The sequence below is a fragment of the Meriones unguiculatus genome, chromosome 6 (assembly GCF_030254825.1).
Source record: "Meriones unguiculatus strain TT.TT164.6M chromosome 6, Bangor_MerUng_6.1, whole genome shotgun sequence".
Lineage (NCBI taxonomy): Eukaryota > Metazoa > Chordata > Mammalia > Rodentia > Muridae > Meriones > Meriones unguiculatus.
In genome coordinates this window covers 96,403,902-96,425,974 of record NC_083354.1, presented here as the reverse complement: position 1 = coordinate 96,425,974, position 22,073 = coordinate 96,403,902, and the positions used below count along the sequence as shown (strand labels likewise).

Here is a 22,073-nt window from a genome sequence, read left to right as displayed (position 1 = left end):
CTCAACTCTCACCAGTCCTACCCTTCCTTCCTCTTCCTCCCATTTCCCTCCCCTAGTCTACTGAAATGAGGAGTTCACCATTGCCATATGCTCATCAGGCCTGCCTGAATCCTCTTCCTCTGTGGCCTGGCAAGGCTTTGTCATCAGGGGCCAGTGATCAGAGAACAGTTCATGATAGAGGCAGCCCCTGATCCCCTCATTCAGAGATCCACATGGAGACTGAGCTGCCAGTCAGCCAGCAGGGAGTCTAGATCCTCTCCATATATGGTCCTCCATTGGTGCATCAGGCAAAGGATACTCTTACACTACAGTAAAGGGATAAATGGAATAATTTTTTCCTAAATAGATGTAATGGTGAAATCCACAATAAATCCCAGCATGCAATAGGCAGAGACAGGCCAATCTCAATGAGTTTAAGGCAAGTCTGGTCTAAATAGTGTGTTCCAGAAGAGTCAAGGCTACACAGTGAGATCCTGTCTCAATAACAAAAGAAATCATTACTTGATACAATACCACATCCCTCCTAGAATTCTCCCAACCCAGCATGTTCCCACATGCTGTGCTAAGGTTCAGCGGGGTAAACCTTCCTTTCTGAGGTCTGACATCCATGCTTTCTGAAACAGCAAGGCTGCTTTTTCCTTTTATCCTCCATGGTCCTTCTTTTCCATGAGGTTGCTGAGATTTTCACTTTGCCTGTACTGGAATTTTTCTTTGCCCTAGGGAAGATAATGCTTGAACGTTAAGTCCATCTTTAAATTATTTTAATAATGACAATGAGGACTCCAAGAGTAAAACCCAATATGCACACAGCATCAGAGCTCTGGGCTAACAATGCAGATGCAAAGGGACAACAAGAAATTCTGTGTTGGGGTTGTTCTTGTAAAGGAGTCATTAGGAGTAGTCTTCCATGGCTTCTCACCAGCTTCTTCTTCTTCTAGACTGAGCATCTATGGCAGATAGTCAGCATTACAGTGTTGTAGAGGATGAAGGGAAGAGCTGAGGAGAATCACCTCTCACTCAATAATCCATCACTTACACATTATCTTAGTGCTACAGTGTTCATGAGAGTCTAGCATTCCTGTCCTGAGTGGATTAGGTGCCCATGTCATAAAAGTGTCATCTCACCCTAGCTCCTGAGTTGTGTAGTCTTCTGAATCTATTCTTTATGGTCACAGACAGGCCAAAGCAGAAACAGTCATAATTACAGCCATCTGAAAAGTCTAAATTCTGTACCATAATGTAGACTGATGTTTCCCATGGACTCCTTGGCTTCCACTTACTGTAGTAACCTTCAGAAATAGTAGTGAAGCCAATATACCACATCCTTCCCCAGTGCCCATTTCCCTCACATTCTCTAGGTCTCTTGGGGCACCTTTGTTGACCCTGGACTGAACCATTCTGCAGTATGCACACACTTCCTGTGAGCTAAGGAATGTATCAAAGAGTTCCACAAGATTCTTGATGAGCCTCAGAAGCAAGCCATTACCCCAGATAAATGACATGGTCTTCCTACTGATCCTGCAAGACACTGATATCCACCTGCTTTGAATAAGAACCATTCATTATATTCTAGGATATTTGGATCTTGGTTCCCAGGTGTGGGTACTGTGTAGGAAGAGTTAGGTGGAATAGCCTTGCTAATGAAAGTATGTCAATGAACGTGAGCCTCAGGATTAAAAGCTTTTTGCCACTCGCAGTTTGTTCAAACTCTTTCATGCTTTTTTTTCTAAGAATGTGAGCACTTAACATCTGGCCTGGCTGCCATTCCTCCCCAGCATGAGGGACTCATATGCCTCTGGAACAGTAAACAGCAAAATGAATATTTTTCTTCTATAAGTTGTTGTAGTCATAAAGTTTTATCACAGAAACAGAAAATTGATGAATACACATGCATCCCTTCTAACTTACAGTCAGGCCTTCTGCTTCTTGTACCTGTACACGGAAAAGACCCCAATTACCAGCAGCAGTTTGTGTCCAAAGAGCACAGCTACAAGGACTTTAGCAGAAGCTGAAGACTTCAATTCTGAAATCAAAAAGTAGAAGGAACCATTAGAAAGGTCACATGGAGTTCATCATCACTGGTCTTCTCTTGTCTCATCTGTGGACCTCTGAGCACATCAAAGCTCTGAGGATTTTGAATGTGTTTTCTCTACCAGTTGAAAGCAGAAGTTCAAAGTGAAAGATATGGTAATGAGGTATCTATTTCTCAACTGGCCATAGCTCATGTCTCCAACTTGTCCTTCTAAGAAAAACTATGTAAGAATTTGTGGTCAGTGTCACATGGCACTTGGTTTTATGAACAAAAGTTCTCACAAAGGAGATGACCATTCAAAACAAACCCTCTACAAGGCCAGTTTATTGTTTAGAACCTCAGTGAGTGAGAATTTGGCATATTGCAGGCCAGAGCCAAATTATCTTGGATCATATTTAGTCTTAATAGCCTTACATTGCTTTCCTTTGTGCCTGACTAACAGTTCTATGACAATTCGGTGAATCATGTGGAATGTACTAGCATAGTCCATTTTCTTTGGAATGTGTTTTCTTAGCAGATGGAGTTTCAGCCATCATAAATGCTGGTTGTCATCTGATAGTGTCTGAAGACTCTGAGATATTTCCCTGCTCTTAACACACCTCTTTTATGTTCCCAATAAGGGATTTTAAGTGTCTTGATTTACAACTTTCTTTTTTCTGTTATTACAACAATTTAATAAAATTACACAGTGGACTTTTAGGTTTCTAGAACCTGTATTCCTGGGAAAGGGTCACTACTATTTGGATCCAGAATGAACTATTTTGTGTCCTTGTCGAGGAGAGAATAGTTTTTTGTCAACTGTTAAATGCCTGATTTTAAGACTCCAGCATGTCAGGGATTATTATTCCTACTTTGCAGGGATAACTGTACACTATGGAGGGGTCACAAGGTTAGTGGGATCAAGAGATGTTCCTCACTGCTGCTGTTTAGGATGATCCCTGAGACAGTGTCCTTCACAGACAGGATCAGTCTCTGAACAACCCAGGAATAGCTGTAAACAGGAAATACACATAAAAGAGAAAAATTGTGAGTAAGAGAAATGACACTCTTCCTTGTTTAGATAAAAGTCACCCTAAAAAATTCTAGATTCTGGAGAATGAAGCGGTAAAGTGACAAACAGCCAGATGAAACCACTTGCTGGAAAATATGCAGATAAATGGAGAAAATTTTATGGATAAGAATTTATGAGACAAGATTACATGGCCTGGTGCCTCGACTATCTTTTAGCCTATGTCTAACCCAGCACAGATGCCATTGAAATATTTCTATCATTCAGGAAGAGCTAGTTTTAGTTTGCAATTAATCAAAGATTAAAATTATTTTTTAAGAATAGAAACAGGCTGGGTGTATAGTTCACTGGGTGTGGTGTTTGCCCAACATATTAGAGGCCCTAGACTCACTCTCCAGCAAAACCACACTAACAACACACATAATTGGTAGCCCATCCTATAATCCTAACACTTGGGATGTTGAAACAAGAGGATCAAAAAGGACAGGAACCTACCACAGAGGGCCTCTGAAAATCTCTACCTAGCAGTGTATCAAAGCAGATGCTGAGACTCATAACCAAACCTTGGGCAGAGTTCAGGGAATCATATGATAGAAGAGGGAGTTAGTAAGACCTGGAGAGGACAGGAGCACCATAAGAACCAAATATATCTGGGCACAAGGGTCTTTTCTGAGAATGATTCTCCTACCAAGGACCATGCATGGATATAACCTAGAACCTCTGCTCAGACTTAACACATGGCAGCTCAGCATCCAAGTGGGTTTCCCTAGTAAGGGGGACAGAGGCTGTCTCTGACATGAAGCTACTGGACTCTGTGATTCCCTTCCCCTGGGGGAGGAGAAGCCTTGCTAAGCCACAGAGGAGGACATTGCAGCCAGTCCTGATGAGACCTGATAAACTAGGATCAGGTGGAAGGGAAGGAGGACCTCCTCTATCAGTGGACTTAGAGAGGAGCAGGGAGGAGATGAGGGAGGGAGGGTAGGATTGGGAGGGAATGAGGGAGCAGGCTATAGCTGAGACACAAAGTAAATTTATATAAAAAGTATTAAGAATTAAAAAATACTTTAAGAAAGTGTGATTAGTTGTCAATGACAACTTGCCACAACCTAGAATTGCCTAGCAAGAGGATTGCAGTTAAGGACATTGTTGAGTTGAACTGTTAGTGGGTCTGTGGAGGATTGTCTTAATTGCTAATTGAGATGGCAGCACCACTCTGAATGTAGGTGGCATCACTTCATTAAACCCAGGGCCCCACAGTGTGTAAGGTCAGCAAAGAAAGCTAGTTGAGCATCAGGCAGCAAACAGAAATTGGAGGTGCAGTTTTTTTCTCTGCTCTTGACAGTGGATATGATGCTTGAGTTCCTGCCTGGTTTTCTTTAGGTAAGTTGGAATTGTAAGCTACTCAAAAGCTTTATCCCTTATGTTTCTTTGGTCAGTATATTTTATCACAGCAATAGAAATGAAACTATAGCATTGCTGGAAATTACACACAAATGAGAATAAAATGCTCTTGAGGGAGCCTTAGGAATAAGCAAACACCCAACTTTATAAGGCTAATTTGAGATAGGAATTCTATTGCCTCCTCTCATCTCTTCCATCTGAAAGAATTATTAATGCCATCCCATCCTCCAGCTCTCCAAGTACTTATGATGTCTTTTATTGGACCAACACTGTGATCACATGTTTTCCTTGGCTAAATCAGCTGTTTCACAATTGTGCTGATATCCTCAATACTACAGAATGGACTGCCTTTCTTCATCCATTTTAGAGTGTACTTACTTCCTTGGAATTGTAATATACAAGAGTAGTCTGAAGAGCACTATCAAACTGAATAATTTGAAATTCAATTAATGGGCTGCCTGAAATTGGAGATCCCAGCACAAGAGAGAGGTCAGAGGCCCAGGGGTATAACTGTTTACCTTAAACCAGCAGACAATGGTTATACACAGAAAGGTAATTATTTTTGCATCTAGTATTGAAATGGATTGCGTCCCACTTCAAAGAAACCAACAAAACCAAAATAAACCAGGAGAAAATAGAAGTAAGAAAATTATATCTTTAGAAGAACAATAAAGGCTCAAGCACTAAATTTCACATCAAGAGAATAAAATCTTTCATTTAAGTCCTAGGAAGGCACCTTAACTTTAGGTCATGTCAGATAATTAGGTGGAATAAATATTCCTTTAATGCAATACTACTCTTTTCCTTCCTCGAATTTTGTCCCCAGCTTTGTTCCTGCTATCTGGGCTGCAGTGAAGTTCAGTTACATCTGAGGCCTGACCATGAAAAACATTTTTTCTTTTTCTTTTTTTTCCTATCCTTTTTCAGAGACTGTGCTACAGTTTCTCTGAACTCTCTTCCCCACCATTTGTGCACAGTATCTCTCTAACGACTGATGAATATAAGAGAAATAACAAGTTTTCCTCATCGACAGAGACAAGAAAATCACCATAGACCCTAGACTAAAAAGAACAATAAAACACTTTGAGAATTTCTGTAGCAGCTGTTTGAAAACACAGATAAAAATGGATAAAAAAACCTCCAAAACAAACCACATTCAACAATATGCTCAAGATCAGATGACTAATGTGTTTTTATAAACTTTGAGGGAAATTGAATTCATCATTTTAACACATTGGGATAGATTTCTTGAGGTCTAACGACTTTATCAAGAAAAGCTGATGAGTATTTAAGTATGAAATAAAACCTAAATTTGGAGCACAGAAACGCCTATAAAAGTGATTTGGAAAAGCTCAAAATACAGTCCTTGTAAGATCATTGTTGGGAAATATAGTTGTTCCTGACCTAAATTATTTGTGTGCAGCTATGCAGAAGCAACTAACACAGTCCTAAATGCCTTCAAGATCACCATCTCAGCTGCTAGAGTTAAGAACAGATTTTAAGTGGGACACAACAACACATAATCTTGTGATATTTCTCATCAGAAATTTGATTTACTTGGCCATATTTTACACAGTCAAAGAGGAGAAGTGGAGACCTCACCAGACAGGATGCCAGTACCTTGCTCCCTCTGATGTACACTGACCACCACAGTATGTGATTTCATGACTGCTGGCTGTCCATCATGCTCAACCTGGCATGTGAGTACCATGTCCTCCTCGTGGGCAGATATGTTCACCAAAAGCCAACTGGTCCGTGTGTAGGTTCCATCCTTGTTTACTGTGAGTGTAGAAGCCACCTCTGTCTGAGACATGTTTCCATTCTTTATCCAGGTCAACTGAAGGCTCAAAGGATAGAAGTTCTTCACTTGACAGGTGACATTTATCAGATTCAATATCATTGTTGGATGCTGGCTGACCTCCAGGGAGGGTGGAACTGAAAAAGCACAAGCAGAAGCTGAGGCAGATGGAACTGAGGCACAGGGAAGAGTCTGGAGTCCTGAGGACCCACCCCATTACAAATGCATCATGGGACAGGAGTGTTTGTTCCAGAGTAGAGGCACCACTTCACACAGCTCCTAACACACAGAAGCTCAGGCAGTGATGTGTGTGGATCCTAATAAGTGAAATTAATAGGAAAAACTCCAGCGTACACTAGGACAGAAATAAAGGCCTGAAAATGCTGTGCATGAGCTGTGGGGCTCATAATTAGTACAGTTTTCATTTCTTCTGTTAAAATAAATGCAATTTCCTTCATGTGCTGATCATAGCCTTTTATCCCTCCTGTGTGGTACACATGAATACTTGCTGGGAACTGTGGACAAAACATTCTAAACAGATATGAGTTTGAGCTGTGATTCAGACACACCTACCTCGGATGATGTCAGACAAGTTGGCAGTCCCACGGAGAGGGCTTCCTTTCAAGGTGACATGGGCTACCTCACAGATGATCTGAGAATGAACATCCCCAGGTCCCAGCACCACTTGGGCTATGCTGGACACATTGTAGAAGATGTCTCCTTTGGGATCCACAGCATTTTCGAAGTAAGAGAGCTCTTTTCCACTTTTGAACCACTTCAATATGATATTCCCAGGGGAGAATCCATGAGAGTTGCATGTGAAGGTCACTGTCTGCTGAAGTGAGCCTCGGGCTGTAGGTCCTGAGATTACAGGAGGAGATGGCTTTGCTATAAAGGAGCATGTAGACAAGGATGAGACTGTGATGGCCACCACTGAGGACATAACATTGTGAAGAATCATCCTAGATAATATCACCATTATCATGCATTACTGTGGTGCTTGGGATCAATACCAGAGCTTCAGCCATATTAAAGACCTGCTCTTTCCCCATGTAATACTTGTGTCATAGCCACAGACATTAAGTGCTCATCATCCTCATCATCCTCAATGGATTTTCCTGGTGTTTTTTTTTTTTTTTTCCTAGTTCTCCTGTGGTATCCCTTGTTCTGTGTTTGCACAGTTTAACACATATGTCCAGGAAAAAAGGAGGAAGACCCAGGGCTGTTAAAGTTCTAGGCTTGGTCAAGAAAGGCAATTATGAAAGTATTTTATATTTTATATCATATATTCCTGCTGGCCTCCTCATGAAACCTAGACAACCAACAGGAAATGTTTCTAGATTTACATCTATTATAACTGAGAAAATAAAATACATCCCAGAAGTAGCACAAAGCAAGAACCCTTCCTGATTCAGTTTTTTTTTTTCTTTCTTTGTACCTATATGCCATTATGTCTAATGTGTGCCAAGTCCTGAATTTCAAACTGAGAGCCCAAGAATCCATATCTCCATACGTCGGCTCCAGGTGGACCTATTCTTAAGTCAAACACAGATTACCTTCTGAGGTTTAAGCCAGAGGTGGTTCATTTCCTAATTGTTCATCTCAGGGGACACAGATGCAAGCTGTTACACAAAGAGAAATACTCTCTGGTCCTACAAGCATGCATGTGTGTGGACTGTTGGGATGAATGCATTATGCACTGTAGATGTCTTGTGTTGAAGTTCCCATATGAACTGTCTTATGAGCAAAGAATGACAAATATCATACACATTTGTTTTGTACACGTGTAATTCCTTCTCAAATGGCCATCCTACCAGGAATATAAACAAGCGTTATGTGAAGTAAAACTATCTAAACTCTAGCAAACCTGATGACACTATGGCTTTGAGGGGGCCAGAGCAAGCCATCATTTATTTGGAATTTCCAGGCATTCTTTCACTGTGCAGATTCCAGTGACTGAAGCTTTGGTAGGATTAACATCAGAGTGCATGAGGGCTGAGAAGTTACACAGTCTTAGGTGCAGAGTTAGTCTAACACACAACAGCTGATTAATTTAAATCCCAATCCTTATCTAATGTACATCAATGTCCCCTTTGAAGGAACTTTGGCCAGCTTGAGCATGACAAGTGTGGCTCTGGCAGGCCTTGCCCTTCTCCCCCACTCACTTTGCCTTGCTAAGTACCTTGAATTCCATTCCTAAACCTAGGCACTTTCTCCTCCTGAAGCTGACTACCAAGCTCCAAGTATTGAAGTCCATCACTCAGAAAGCCCTTTAGCTCACCTAATTCACAAACCCAATTAAATTTGAACACTTCTTCGAAGCATAGGCTTTCTCCCTTTTGGCATTTATAAACTTCCATTTACCTCTGAGCCAGGTCTTTCTCCTCTCTATCCAGAGGTAGTCCTTTGCTCTTTAGGACTTTTGACTCTTCCTCCCCTTTCCTTTGTTCCATTCCCCTTCTCTTTAACCTTTATCCTCTTCCTTTATCCCTTACTTCCCTGTGTCCTTTGTGATGAGAACTTGGTCTTGGACTGGTACTTGAGCTGATAGTTTTCCTAATACCTTCTGATAAAAATCTAGATTAAAAAAAAACCTCGGGGGAGCCAAGATGGTGGCGCCGGGAAAACAGCGCGTCTGAGAAGCAGGACAGCACTTTCCATGCAGAGACCAGGAGACTGAACTCGGGGCCCTGAAACTACATCAATCGTGCATCCCAGGTGAGGGGAGGCTCCCACGGCGTGGGAATCGGTCGGGTCCACTCATGGCTACCCAACCAGAACCCAGAAGAAATCCCGGGTAACGCAGGCTTTGGGTCTCCAGGCTGGAGCCGCAAGCGGGCATGTCCCAGCCACTTTCCCAGGCTGATCCGTGGGCACAAGGGTACCTGAGACTGGGAGTCCCAGTAGCGGGGGGACCCCACGGGGAAGCAGGGTTGCGGGTCTGATCGCAGGTCACCCAGGGTCTGATCGCAGGTCACCCAGTCTTTCCCCGGAAGGTCTCTGCCGCCATCACAGCCAAGCTCCTGCCACGCGCAGAGAGCTTTGCGCTCAGCTCAGTGGTACAGACAAGCTGCGTGCCCCAGTACAACAGGGACTGGGAACCCCTGTCCGGAGAGGACCCCCACAGAGAAGGAAGAAACCGTGATGCTGGAGTCACCTAGGGAAAGTCTAGCAGACTGCAGATTGCAAACAGACAGAACTGAGTGCCCCAAGACACCAGAGCAGTACTCACCCGCCACAGATTACCGCAGCTGATCACTAAATTTACAGCAAGAAACCCAGAAGGAGGGCAGCTGTCTCCGGGACTTCTCCCGGTGAGAGGAGAGCCCTCTTGACTAATCAGGACCACAGTTACCATCCAGGTCTCTATGCCTGAGGTGAGCTGTAGCAACTCCTGAAAAACACCAGACATCCAGGGACTATATCCAAAAAGCTTGGAAGGCTTCCTTGAGGAAAAACCATCTTCCTGCCAAAGGGATTCTCTCCACTACAACAGTCCAGGAACAACCAGAAACTAAATTCAAACAACTAAGATAGCCCAATGGGTAGAGGACAGCGTAAAAGCTCAACCAACAAAAGCCAGTTATCCAGGGGCAAATAGCCCTAGACACCCCAGCATAAATGAAATTCAAGGAGACGACCTAACATCTAGGCTCAAGAAGATGATAACAGAGGAAACAAATAAAATACGAAAAGAAATAGAAGAAGCTGAAGCCAAATGGTATGTGGCCTTTAAATAGCTCAAGACCTGAAGATAGAATTGGAAAAATTAAAAAGAACACAAATGGAAGAAATTGTGGAGAGAAAGAACTTAGGGAAGAAAGCAGGAACTACAGAGGTTAGCATAACAAATAGGCTACAAGAAATGGAAGAAAGAATCTCAGGTGTGGAAGATACAATGGAAGAAATAGATGTATCTGTCAAAGAAAATGTTAAATCTAAAAAATTCCTGACACAGACCATCCAAGAAATTCAAGACAACATAAAAAGACAAAACCTAAGAATAATAGGAATAGAGGAAAAAGAAGATTCCCTGCACCAAGGCCCAGAAAATATTTTCAACAAAATCATTGAAGAAAATTTCCCCAACTTAAAGCAGAGGCCAATAAGAATACAAGACGCCTATAGAACACCCAATAAATTAGACCAGAAAAGAAAATCCTCCCACCACATAATAACCAAAACTGTAAGTATACAGAACAAAGAAAAAATACTAAAAGCTGCAAGAGAAAAAGGCCAAGTAACATATAATGGCAAACCCAAACTGCTGCTGGTAATTGTGGTCTTTGCTGTGTACAGGTACAAGAAGTAGAAGGTCTGACTATAAGTTAGAAGGGATGCAAGTGTATTCATTAATTTTCTGTTTCTGTGATAAAATCTACAACAACTTATAGAAGAAAAGGGTTTATTTGACCATTAACTCTTCCAGAGGCAAATGAGTCCATCGTGCTAGGGAGGAATGGCAACCAGGACAGATGTTAAGTGCTCACGTTCTTAGAAAAAAGCATGAAGCAGATTGAACAAACTGGAAGTAGCAAAAAGCTTTTAATCACTGAATAAAATAAAAGAAACAGGAAGATTGAAATAATCCCTTGTATCCCGTCTGATCACCATGGAATAAAGCTGGACCTCATTAACAATAGAAATAGCAAAAAGCCTACACATACATGGAAACTGAACAACTTGCTACTAAAAGACAGCTGGGTCAGGGAAGAAATAAAGAAAGAAATTAAAGTCTTCCTAGAACTCAATGAAAATGAAGACACAACATACCCAAACTTGTGGGACACAATGAAAGCAGTGCTAAGAGGAAAGTTCATAGCACTAAGTGCCTTCAAGAAGAAATTTGAGACAGTGCATTCAAGCAACTTAATGGCTCACTTAAAAACCCTAGAAAAAGAAGAAGCAGACACACCAAGAAGGAGCAGATGGCTGGAAATAATCAAACTCAGGGCTGAAATCAATCAATTAGAAACAAATAAAACAATTCAAAGAATCAATGAAACCAAGAGCTGGTTCTTTGAGAAAATCAACAAGATAGACAAACCCTTAGCCAAGCTAACTAAAAGGCAGCGAGACACCATCCAAATCAACAAAATCAGAAATGAAAAGGGGGACATAACTACAGACACTGAGGAAATCCAAGCAATCATTAGGACTTACTTCAAAAGTCTATAAGGAACAAAATTTGAAAATTTAAATGAAATGGACAATTTTCTTGATTGATTCCACTTACCAAAGCTAAATCTCGACCAGGTAAATCAATTAAATAGTCCTATATCCTCCAAGGAAATAGAAGCAATCATCGAAAGTCTCCCATCCAAAAAAAGCCCAGGACCTGATGGTTTCAGCGCACAATTCTACCAGACATTCAAAAAAGAGCTAACTCCAATTCTCTTCCAACTATTCCACAAAATCGAAACAGAAGCAACATTACCAAACTCATTCTATGAAGCCACAGTCACCTTTGTACATAAACCTCACAAAGACCCAACCAAAAAAGAGAACTTCAGGCCAATCTCCCTTATGAACATTGATGCAAAAATACTCAACAAAATACTCACAAACCGAATACAAGAACACATCATAGATATCATCCACCATGACCAAGTAGGCTTCATCCCAGGTATGCAGGGGTGGTTCAATATATGGAAATCCATCAATGTGATCCACCATATTAACAAATTGAAAGAAAAAAAAAACCACATGATAATCTCCCTAGATGCTGAAAAAGCCTTTGACAAAATCCAACATCCATTCATGTTTAAAGTATTGGAGAGATCAGGGATACAAGGCACATATCTAAACATAGTAAAGGCAATATAGAGCAAACCTATAGCCAACATCAAACTGAACAGAGAGAAACTTAAATCAATCCCACTGAAATCAGGGATAAGACAAGGCTGCCCACTCTCTCCATATCTCTTCAACATAGTTCTGGAAGTCCTTGCTAGAGCAATAAGACAGTTGAAGGAGATCAAGGGGATACAAATTGGAAAGGAAGAAGTCAAATTATCACTATTTGCAGATGATATGATAGTATACGTGAGTGACCCCAAAAACTCCACCAGGGAACTCCTACAGCTCATAAACACCTTCAGCAAAGTGGCTGGATACAAAATTAACTCAAAAAAATCAGTAGCCCTCCTGTATACAAAAGACAAAAGGGCTGAGAAAGAAATTAGGGAAAGAACACCCTTCACAATAGCCACAAATGACATAAGGTACCTCGGAGTAACCCTAACCAAGGAAGTCAAAGACTTGTATGAAAAAAATTTCAAATCTCTGAAGAAAGAACTAGAAGAAGATATGAGAAGATGGAAAGATCTCCCATGCTCATGGCTTGGCAGGATTAACATAGTAAAAATGGCCATCTTACCAAAAGCAATCTACAGATTCAATGCAATGCCCATCAAATTACCAACACAATTCTTTAGAGACCTGGAAAGAAAAATTCTCAACTTCATATGGAATAACAAGAAACCCAGAATTGCTAAAACAATCCTCTACAATAAAAGATCTTCTGGAGGTATCTCCATCCCTGATCTTAAGTTGTACTATAGAGCAACAGTTTTAAAAACTGCATGGTACTGGCATAGAAACAGATTGGTGGATCAATGGAACTGAACAGAGGCCCCAGGCATAAACCCACACACTTATGGACACCTGATCTTTGACAAAGACGCCAAAACCATACAATGGAAAAAAGATAGCATCTTCAACAAATGGTGCTGGTCCAACTGGATGTCTACATGTAGAAAAATGAAAATAGATCCATACTTATCACCCTGCACAAAACTGAAGTACAAGTGGATCAAAGACCTCAACATAAAACCAGACACATTAAATCGGCTTGAAAAAAAAGTGGGGAATACCCTAGAACTCGTTGGTACAGGAGAAAACTTCCTGAACAGAACACTAACAGCACAGGCTCTAAGAGCAACAATCAATAAATGGGACATCATGAAACTGAAAAGCTTCTGCAAAGCAAAGGACACTGTCATCAAAACAAAGCGACCGCCTACAGATTGGGAAAGAATCTTCACCAACCCTTTATCTGACAGAGGACTCATATCAAGTATATATAAAGAACTAAAGAAGCTGAAAAGCAGCAAACCAAGTAATCCACTTAAAAAATGGGGAACAGAGCTAAACAGAGAATTCTTTGTAGAGGAATACCGAATGGCAGAGAAGCACTTAAAGAAATGCTCAACCTCACTAGCCATTAGGGAAATGCAAATCAAAACAACCCTGAGATTTCACCTTACACCCATGAGAATGGCCAAGATCAAAGCTCAAGTGACAACACATGCTGGAGAGGTTGTGGAGAAAGAGGAACCCTTCTCCACTGCTGGTGGGAATGTAAACTTGTAACCACTCTGGAAATCAATCTGGCGTTTTCTCAGACAACTAGGAATAGTGCTTCCCCAAGATCCAGCCATACCACTCCTAGGCATATATCCAAAAGAGGCTCAAGCACACAAAAAGGAAATTTGCTCAACCATGTTTGTAGCAGCTTTATTTGTAATAGCCAGAAGCTGGAAACAACCCAGATGCCCCTCAACTGAAGAATGGATGCAGAAATTGTGGTACATCTACACAATGGAATATTACTCAGATATGAAAAATCAGGAAATCATGAAATTTGCAGGTAAATGGTGGGATCTGGAAAGGATCATCCTGAGCAAGTTGTCCCAGAAGCAAAAATTCACACATGGTATATACTCACTCATATAGACATACAACATAGGATAAACCCACTAAAACCTGTGCATCTAAAGAAACTAAGCAAGAGAGAGGACCCTAACTAAAATGTCCAATCCCCATCCAGAAAGGCAAAGAGGATGGACATCAGAAGAAGAAGAAAACAGAAAATAACCTAGGAACCTACCACAGAGAGCCTCTGAAAGCCTCTGCCCTTCAGACTATCAATGCAGATGCTGAGCCTGATGGGCAACTGTTGGGCAGAGTGAATGGAATTTTATGAAAGAACTGGGAAATAGTAAGAGCTGGAGAGGACAGGGTCTCCACAAGGAGAGCAACAGAACAAGAAAATTTGAACACAGGGAACTTCCCAGAGACTCATACTCCAACCAAGGACTATTCATAGAGATAACCCAGAACCCCTGCACAGATGTAGCCCAGGGCAGTTCAGAGTCCAATTGGGTTACATAGTAATGTGAAGAGGGACTGCCTCTGACATGAACTGACTGGCCTGCTCTTTAGTCACCTCCTCCTGAGGGGGAGCAGCCTTACCAGGCCATAGTAGAGGACAATGCAGCCAGTTTTGATGTGAACTGATGGACTAAGATCAGAAAGGAGAGGAGAACCTCCCCTATCAGTGGAAGTGGGGAGTGGCATGCATGTAGAGGGTGGAGGGAGGGTGGGGTTGGGAGGGGATGAGGGAGGGGCTTATGGGGGGATGCAGAATGAATAAAGTGTAATTGATGAAAAATTTAAAAAAAAAGGAAAAAAGTAATTTAAGAACCTTAAATGACTTTCAAAAGTGGAGGAAAACATGGAGTTAGTCAATTTACATGGAGCACGTCTCTTCCCTGGGGGCAATGGTCTCCTGAACCTACTCAGACCTCAGACACCACCACTGCTAGTTCTAGAACTCATGCAGGATGTTCCAACGAGGGGGTTAAGGCTTCTCATAATATTTCCTATAAGCCCACACCTGTTTGTTTATATCTCCCATTTCTATTCATTATTAGCCAGATAGAGCCAAGTAATTGTGGTAATGATACTTGCTTTTTTGCCCAATGCTGGAATGCTAGTAAATTTACTAGCTGGTTACTCGCATGCCTCGCTGGGTGCCTGTGCCCGTTGATGCCCCTCACGCTATGACTCTCTTCAGACAGAAAAGGGATCTTGGAATTACAGCCGCCATTGTTACTGCCATCTCATTGGCGGCTGTTGGAGCTACCACCGCGGCATTAGCCATGAGTCATACTGTGCAGACTGCTCAGACCCTGAATAACCTTTCAGCCAATGTAGCTCATGCCTTAGATGTACAAAAAGGAATTAATGCTCAACTAAAAGGAGGCTTGATGGTGTTCAATCAGAGGACTGACCCCGTGCAGGAGCAAATTGATACCCTATGGCAAATCGCTCAACTTGGTTGTCAATGAAAGTATGCTGGACTTTGAGTCACTAGCATATAACATGAGAATTTTCCCTGTGCTGCAAATCTGTCTAAACAATTGTCGAGCTATATTTTAGGTAATTGGACTGGAGAATTCGATACTACGATGGAGCAGCTGAGAGTGGTCATTGTCATGGTAAATTCTACCAGAGTGGACGCAGGACTAGCCACAGGATTGTCATCATGGATTGCTGCAGCCATGAATCATCTGAAGGAATGGGCGGGCATGGGAGCGTTAGCAGGCCTTCTGGTGTTGGTCTCCTTGGTTTGCCTGTGGTATATATGCAAGATTAGAGTCTCACAACAGTGTAATGCAGCCATGACCATTCAGGCCTTACAGCCATTGAAGCAGGACAGTCTCCCCAAGCATGGTTGGCTACCATAAAAAGCTAAAATGTTAAGCTCAGGATGCGAGGCTAAGCACTGCACTCAGGGTCAGCCACTTCGGACCCAGAGAAGAGCATGTCTGATTGCATCCGGGTTGATGCCCCAGGTCCCGCCTGCCTTGCCTTCCTTGCTGGTCGAGGTGGGCGCGACAATATGCCACTGGTTTTTCTGCATACTGCTGTATCAGGTGATATACAGAGGGCTCAGGCTTTTTCTCTGAAGGAACTATGACATCATCATACCACAAATGACGATACTGATGCTGAAAACAAACACACTGTCTGAAATTTCTAGCTGCATCTCAGAGGCCATTTCCTGTGCCCTCACTTTCGTTTCCCACAAGAAACCAACTGTCCCCACACTGCAGCCCTGCCTCTCTACTTCTTCCCTAAGAATCTGGCATGAGGAATTCTGTGCCAGATGCCTGCTACAAATAGTTCTAGGGAGACGGAGGCCTTTGTTCCATTGTCTTCAGGCTCCTGTATACCCTGACTGGATGCTGGAGGCAGCTCTACTCAGTGTCTGCTGCTCAGAGAATAAAATATGTAGGAAGACTAGCACATACGCTGTGTCAGTCTGTGAGGCAGTGTGCAGTAGTCAATCCTTTCCTCTTCCTTACCCGCTCAAAAGTCCGGTAAACACTATGCTCTTCAGGGTCTTCTCTAAAACAAAACATGACTTCTCTCATATAACACATGCTTAGTAGAAAATGGCATAACAGAGACATCACACATAACACATTGCTCTTTCATGCCCCTCCTTACAAGTACATCCTTAATCAACGGAATTCTTAGGGCAAATGATATGGAAAAAAAGCTGGTATCACTAAAAACTTATGGATTTTATCTTACTTCAGTCACTTGCTGGTTGGAGTTGCCTAAACATTGCATTACTTAGAACTTCAGTGTTCTTGTTCATGATATGGATGGATTCAGGAGGATGCCACTCTCCCTGTTTCTCTCTGTTGAGGGGTTGTGAGAAGACTTGCAACATCACACCTATGTGGAAAAACAGTGATATCCTTATAATCTAATTCACCCTCAAAAGCAGCAGGCCTTCTCCAGAGAACATGTTCCTATGGCCAAGATGATAGCCTTAAGAGTTGATGCACTGTGGCACTGTTCGCTTAGCCAAATATTGAAATAAATGAAACATTCATGGCCTGAGAGCTGAAATATGGTATCTCTGGCTGCTGAACTATTATGCTATATTTCCACATGGGAAGAGTTCTCACCTAGAATATGGGATAAGAGTATGGCTGACACTTGTGTAGATTTCTGATCACTACTGTGTATAGAATCTGAAAGTGAGAAAAATCTCAAAACCTTGGAGCTGGTGATGAATAAAAATATTGGCTGAGTTCAAGAAATTCTGACCCAACATCTCTTATTCATGAAGATTCTAAGTGAACATAGTGTCTCTTGCTTGGACAATCAGAAGCAGGCCTGGAATGAGATGAAGATTATAGACCACATCTCAGCACTAACTGACTATGTGATTATATACAGAACACAGACATACAGTGCTTTCATCACTAACATGATTGGTGTGGATAGTGTGGCTGTCCTTCATGCTGCAAAATTTCCAAAATCAAGACCAAGTTAGGAGAATTTCGGCTTCTGTCAGGAAATTCAAAGAAAGCACCTGGCTACCTCAGCTGGGGACTGACAATCCTCATGGAACTACCTCTAGGAGACAAGCTAACACTGGCCCAGACCTTTAGTGCCTGGGAGAGTTGGTCCCTGACACAAAATGTTTTCTGACAGTATTAAGGGTAGCCTGGTGCCAACACCTAAACCAGAGCTAAGAGATTCTACAGAGAATGTAGACATACCCAGAATATTCTCAGTGTGCTGTAGATGTACAGGAAATGAAGAAATCACACCCTTCCTTAGCCCTGTCATCTTCTGCATTAATATTCTTTCCGTCTTGGGAGGGTGGAGACACACATTTTGTGTAAAGAGGTCCTGCATGACAACTTCCTGTCATCTGTGTTGACATCTAGAGTAGAACATGGCACAACTAGACCCCAGGTTGTTAGGGCAGAAAGACAAGACTTCATCAGCTGAAGAAGGACACTCTGGAGGCAGTAGGACCAGTGTGATCCCATCACTGGACCAGGCAGTCAGCTGTCAGGAATTTTATCAGCCACTAGGCTGGGACAGATTAAGAAAAGTAAGCTCTGTGAGACAGGCAGACAAGGACATGGATTTATCCCATTAATTGAAGGGGAACCTCTAGCAAATAGCATGTCACCTCCTCTCTTCAGGTTCCTTGGACCACAGTTCGGGAAAGTCACCCTATGAACATGAGGGCTTACTTCCACACTTGGTTCTTATTTGTTCACAGAATCTTGAACACTTATTTTACCTTTTGGAGAAATCAGGGATGAGGAGGACAATGCAGTACTTACCAAGCACATACAACGTGGTGCCTCCCCCTGACTGAAATTCTTTCCCAAGCTCTGATGTGTCCTTCTGGAACTTCACACAATAGTAGGTGCCAGTATCAGCAGGGGTGACATTACTGATGCGGATGGAAAAGTCCTGGTTGTTTCTTTTTGCAGTATCTGAAACCTGTGTGACTCTGGGGAAATGTTCTCCTGTGAAACTATATATAAAGTGCCGACTTTGTCCTTTATCCATTAACCACCTTATTGGTCCCACAGGGAGCAGGGAGGTCACAGTGCAGTTCAGAGTGGCTGACTCTCCAGCTGGGATAGAAACTGATTTCTCAGGCTGAATCACCTTCAGCTCATGCATAGCTGCTCCTGCAGGAAACATCAGTCAGTGCTCATCCTGATGGGAACCCACAGGTTTGTGATCAAATACTTTTATCACTATCACTCATCCTGCACATGATCACAGTTTCTCTCACTTGTGATGTTTAACACAAGAATATATCATAGATGAGGAAACTGAATCACAGAGACACTACGTACTTGGTAGGATTAGATTGAAGCCCTAATTTTGTTTGGAATTCTCATGCTTCATCCAGTATCTGCTTGGTTTCATTTTCTGTGCACACAGTATATGGAACTTCTGTTAAAACAGTATTGAGTGTGATTATGTGACTCTTTTAGACCAATGAGGTATGAACATAAGTGTAAGGTGTACATTTAGTTACAAGATTCTCATGATGGGGTTTGGCTTATAAGATGGGGTAATAATGCCTTACATAGATTCCCCAAAATAATAACATGTAACCTAGTTAAGAAATAAAATTTGGATTTCTCAAAGAACCGGCTCTTGGTTTCATTGATTCTTTGAATTATTTTAATGCTAGAGCAATAAGACAATTGAAGGAGATCAAGGGGATACAAATTGGAAAGAAGTCAAAGTTTCACTATTTGCAGATGATATGATAGTATATAAGAGTGACCCTAAAAATTCAACCAGAGAAATTCTACAGTGGATAAACACCTACAGCCAACTGGCTGGATAAAAAATTAACTAAAAAAAAAAAAAATCAATATCCTTCCTGTATACAAAAGACAAAAGGGCTGAGAAAGATATTAGGGAAACAACACCCTTCACAGTAGCCACAAAAGACATAAAGCACCTAGGTTTGACCCTAACCAAGCAAGTGAAAGACTTGTATGAAAAAAATTGAAGTCTCTGAAGAAAGAATTAGAAGAAGATATGAGAAGATGGAAAGATCTCCCATGTTCATGGCTTGGCAGAATTAGCATAGTAAAAATGGCCATCTTACCAAAAGCAATCTACAGATTCAATGCAATTCTCATCAAATTACCAACACAATTCTTATACATTTTGAAAAAAAATTCTCAACTTCATATGGAATAACAAGAAACCCAGAATTGCTAAAACAATCCTATACAGGAGGGGGCCAAGATGGCGGCTCCTGGAGAACACTGTGGCTGAGAAGCAGGACAACACACTTCGTGTAGCAACCAAGAGACTGAACTCTGGGCCCTAAAACAACAGCTGTCGTGTTTCCCACGTAAGAGGAGGCTCCCACGGCGTGGAAATCGGTCGGGTCCACTCTCGGCTGCCCAGCCAGAACCCGGAAGAGAACCTGGCTAACTCGGGCTTTGGGTCTCCGGGCTGGTGCCGCAAGACTGCATGTCCTGATCACTTTCCCAGGCTGATTGGTGGGCACAAGGGTGCCTGAGGCTGGGAGTCCCAGTCGCAAGAAAACCCCAAGGGGAAACAAAGTTGCAAGACTGATCACGGGTCACCCAGTTTTTCCCTGGAAGGTCTCTTGGACCTCGGGTACCCACTACCTGAGCTACAGCCCGCGCTGAGAACTGCACATCCAGCTCAAAATCCCTACTCCCTCTTGGGAGGAGGCAGGAGGCAACCAGCAGATTCTGCCACAGACCAAATTGTCTGTACCCCAACCCGAGATGGGGGCTGAGAAAACCCAATCCTTTTGGGCACTCCCCCAAATGCCACCATAACCCTGCCATGGTAGAGCAGAAGGATAAAGAGGCGCACAGCGGCTTCACAGTGCCAGAACTCCAGTGTTGCCAGCTGCTCCCAGCAAATAAACTTCAGCTCAGGATCAGGGACGGTGGTCATTCTACACGTCCTGAGATTCTCCTGGGTCTAGCACGATAAGGTCTAGGAGCAAGTTCTATCACTGGCGCCCCCCGCCCCCAACCCCTTGCAGAGAAACCCCAGCTCAGGATCGGACTGAGAAGCCCCAACCCCTTCTGGCACTCTCGTGAGAACACCTCCATAAGCTTGCCCTAGCAGAGGGGAAGGTCAAAAGGGAAGGACAGGCAGCCTGCCAAGGACACAACACACACTCTCCAGCTGACCCAGCGGCCCCTAGCAGAGAAACCCAAGCTCTGGATCTGAGGACACTCAACCCTACCTGGTACTCTCTCAGGATCAGCAAACATAGGTTCTACCGCCAGGCTGCTTCTGGCAGAGAGATCTGGGACTGAGATCTGGGATTGAGAACACTCAACCTAACTCTTTTCCGCACCACCCTGGGACCAGCCAACATAACCCCTCAAGGCAGAGGGAGAGTTTGTCCCAGACCCAGGGCCTCTCCACAGAAGCAACCAGACGAGATCCCTGCCACATAGGGATTCTCATAGGGATCCCTAGTGTGTGCATCATAGGGATTCTTGGGTTAGCGACCCCAACATTGAAGCCTCTGCCTTGTGGGTCCACCAGTGTAATCCAGGCAAACAATCCCTGGATCTCAGAAAGAACTGCGTAATAGTGGCTTGCAGGCCACTGCAATAGTTAGAGAATCCACCGCGCATGCACACTGTGCCCGCTAAAAGCACACGCAAATAGTGCCAGCATCACATTCCTTACTTAGGCAAAACTGAAACTACAGTGCACACTCCCAAACCAGTGAACCTCTCTCATCTTCCTGAAAAAACAGTCCAGAAAACAGAAAGAGAGGATCATAGCCTGAACTACAATCTCAAGGAACAAACAGTGAGGATTATAAATAACCAGATGGCTAGAGGCAGACGTAAGAACACGCCCAACAAAAATCAGGACATAATGACCTCACTAGCAACCCCACAAAACAATGGTCACTTCAATTCACTAGATATACAAGAAAATGACCTCAAAACTATATTTCTCCAGCTATTAGAGGCACATAAAGATGAAATGAACAAGGCCCTCAGAGAAATAACCAAAGAAATTGAGACAAACCAAGAGGAAACAAAAAGAGCTCTAAGAGAAATGACCACAAAAATTGAGGCAAACAAAGAAGAAATGCACAAAGCTCTCAAAGAAATGTCCACACAAATCAAGGCAAATAAAGAAGAAATAAACAAAGCTCTCATAGAAATACAGGCAATTATACCCAAAGAAGTAAAAGCACAATTAGTGATACATAGAGAGGAGACAGAAAAAAAAATAGAAGCTCACATTGAAAAGCAGGACTCCACATTCAAACAGATGAAGGAAATGGTGCAAGACATGAAAACAGAATTAGAATCAATAAAGAAAACACAAATAGAGAAAAACCAGGAGCTGGAGAACATAGAGAATAGATCAGGAACTACAAAGGTAAGCATCACCAACAGAATACAAGAGATGGAAGAAAGAATCTCAGGATTCGAAGATACACTTGCGGAAATTGACTCGTCTCTCAAAGAAAAATAAAATCAGAAAAGTTCCAAACACAAAACATCCAAGAAATCAAGGACAGCATGAAAAGACAAAATCTAAGAATAATAGGAGTAGAAGAAAAAGAAGACAACAGGCTCAAAGGTCCGGAAAATATTTTCAAGAAAATTATAGAAGAAAACTTTCCCAACTTAAAGAAGGAGATGGCCATAAATATACAAGAGGCCTAG

The 22,073-nt window shown here is 42.5% G+C and overlaps 1 protein-coding gene across 1 annotated transcript in view; it reads right to left on the bottom strand.

Moving 5' to 3' along the window:
* The window catches only part of LOC110541158 (signal-regulatory protein beta-1-like), an 81,402-nt gene continuing 59,329 nt past the window's right edge, over positions 1-22,073 (bottom strand). The window contains exons 3-7 of the mRNA XM_060385746.1: positions 18,189-18,545; positions 6,814-7,128; positions 6,063-6,377; positions 1,909-2,023; positions 1-947 (exon numbers count right to left, since the gene is read on the bottom strand). Of these exons, the coding sequence (XP_060241729.1) occupies positions 1,911-2,023; positions 6,063-6,377; positions 6,814-7,128; positions 18,189-18,545 (1,100 nt within the window). The 3' untranslated portion in view covers positions 1-947; positions 1,909-1,910. The remainder of the gene's footprint in view (positions 948-1,908; positions 2,024-6,062; positions 6,378-6,813; positions 7,129-18,188; positions 18,546-22,073) is intronic.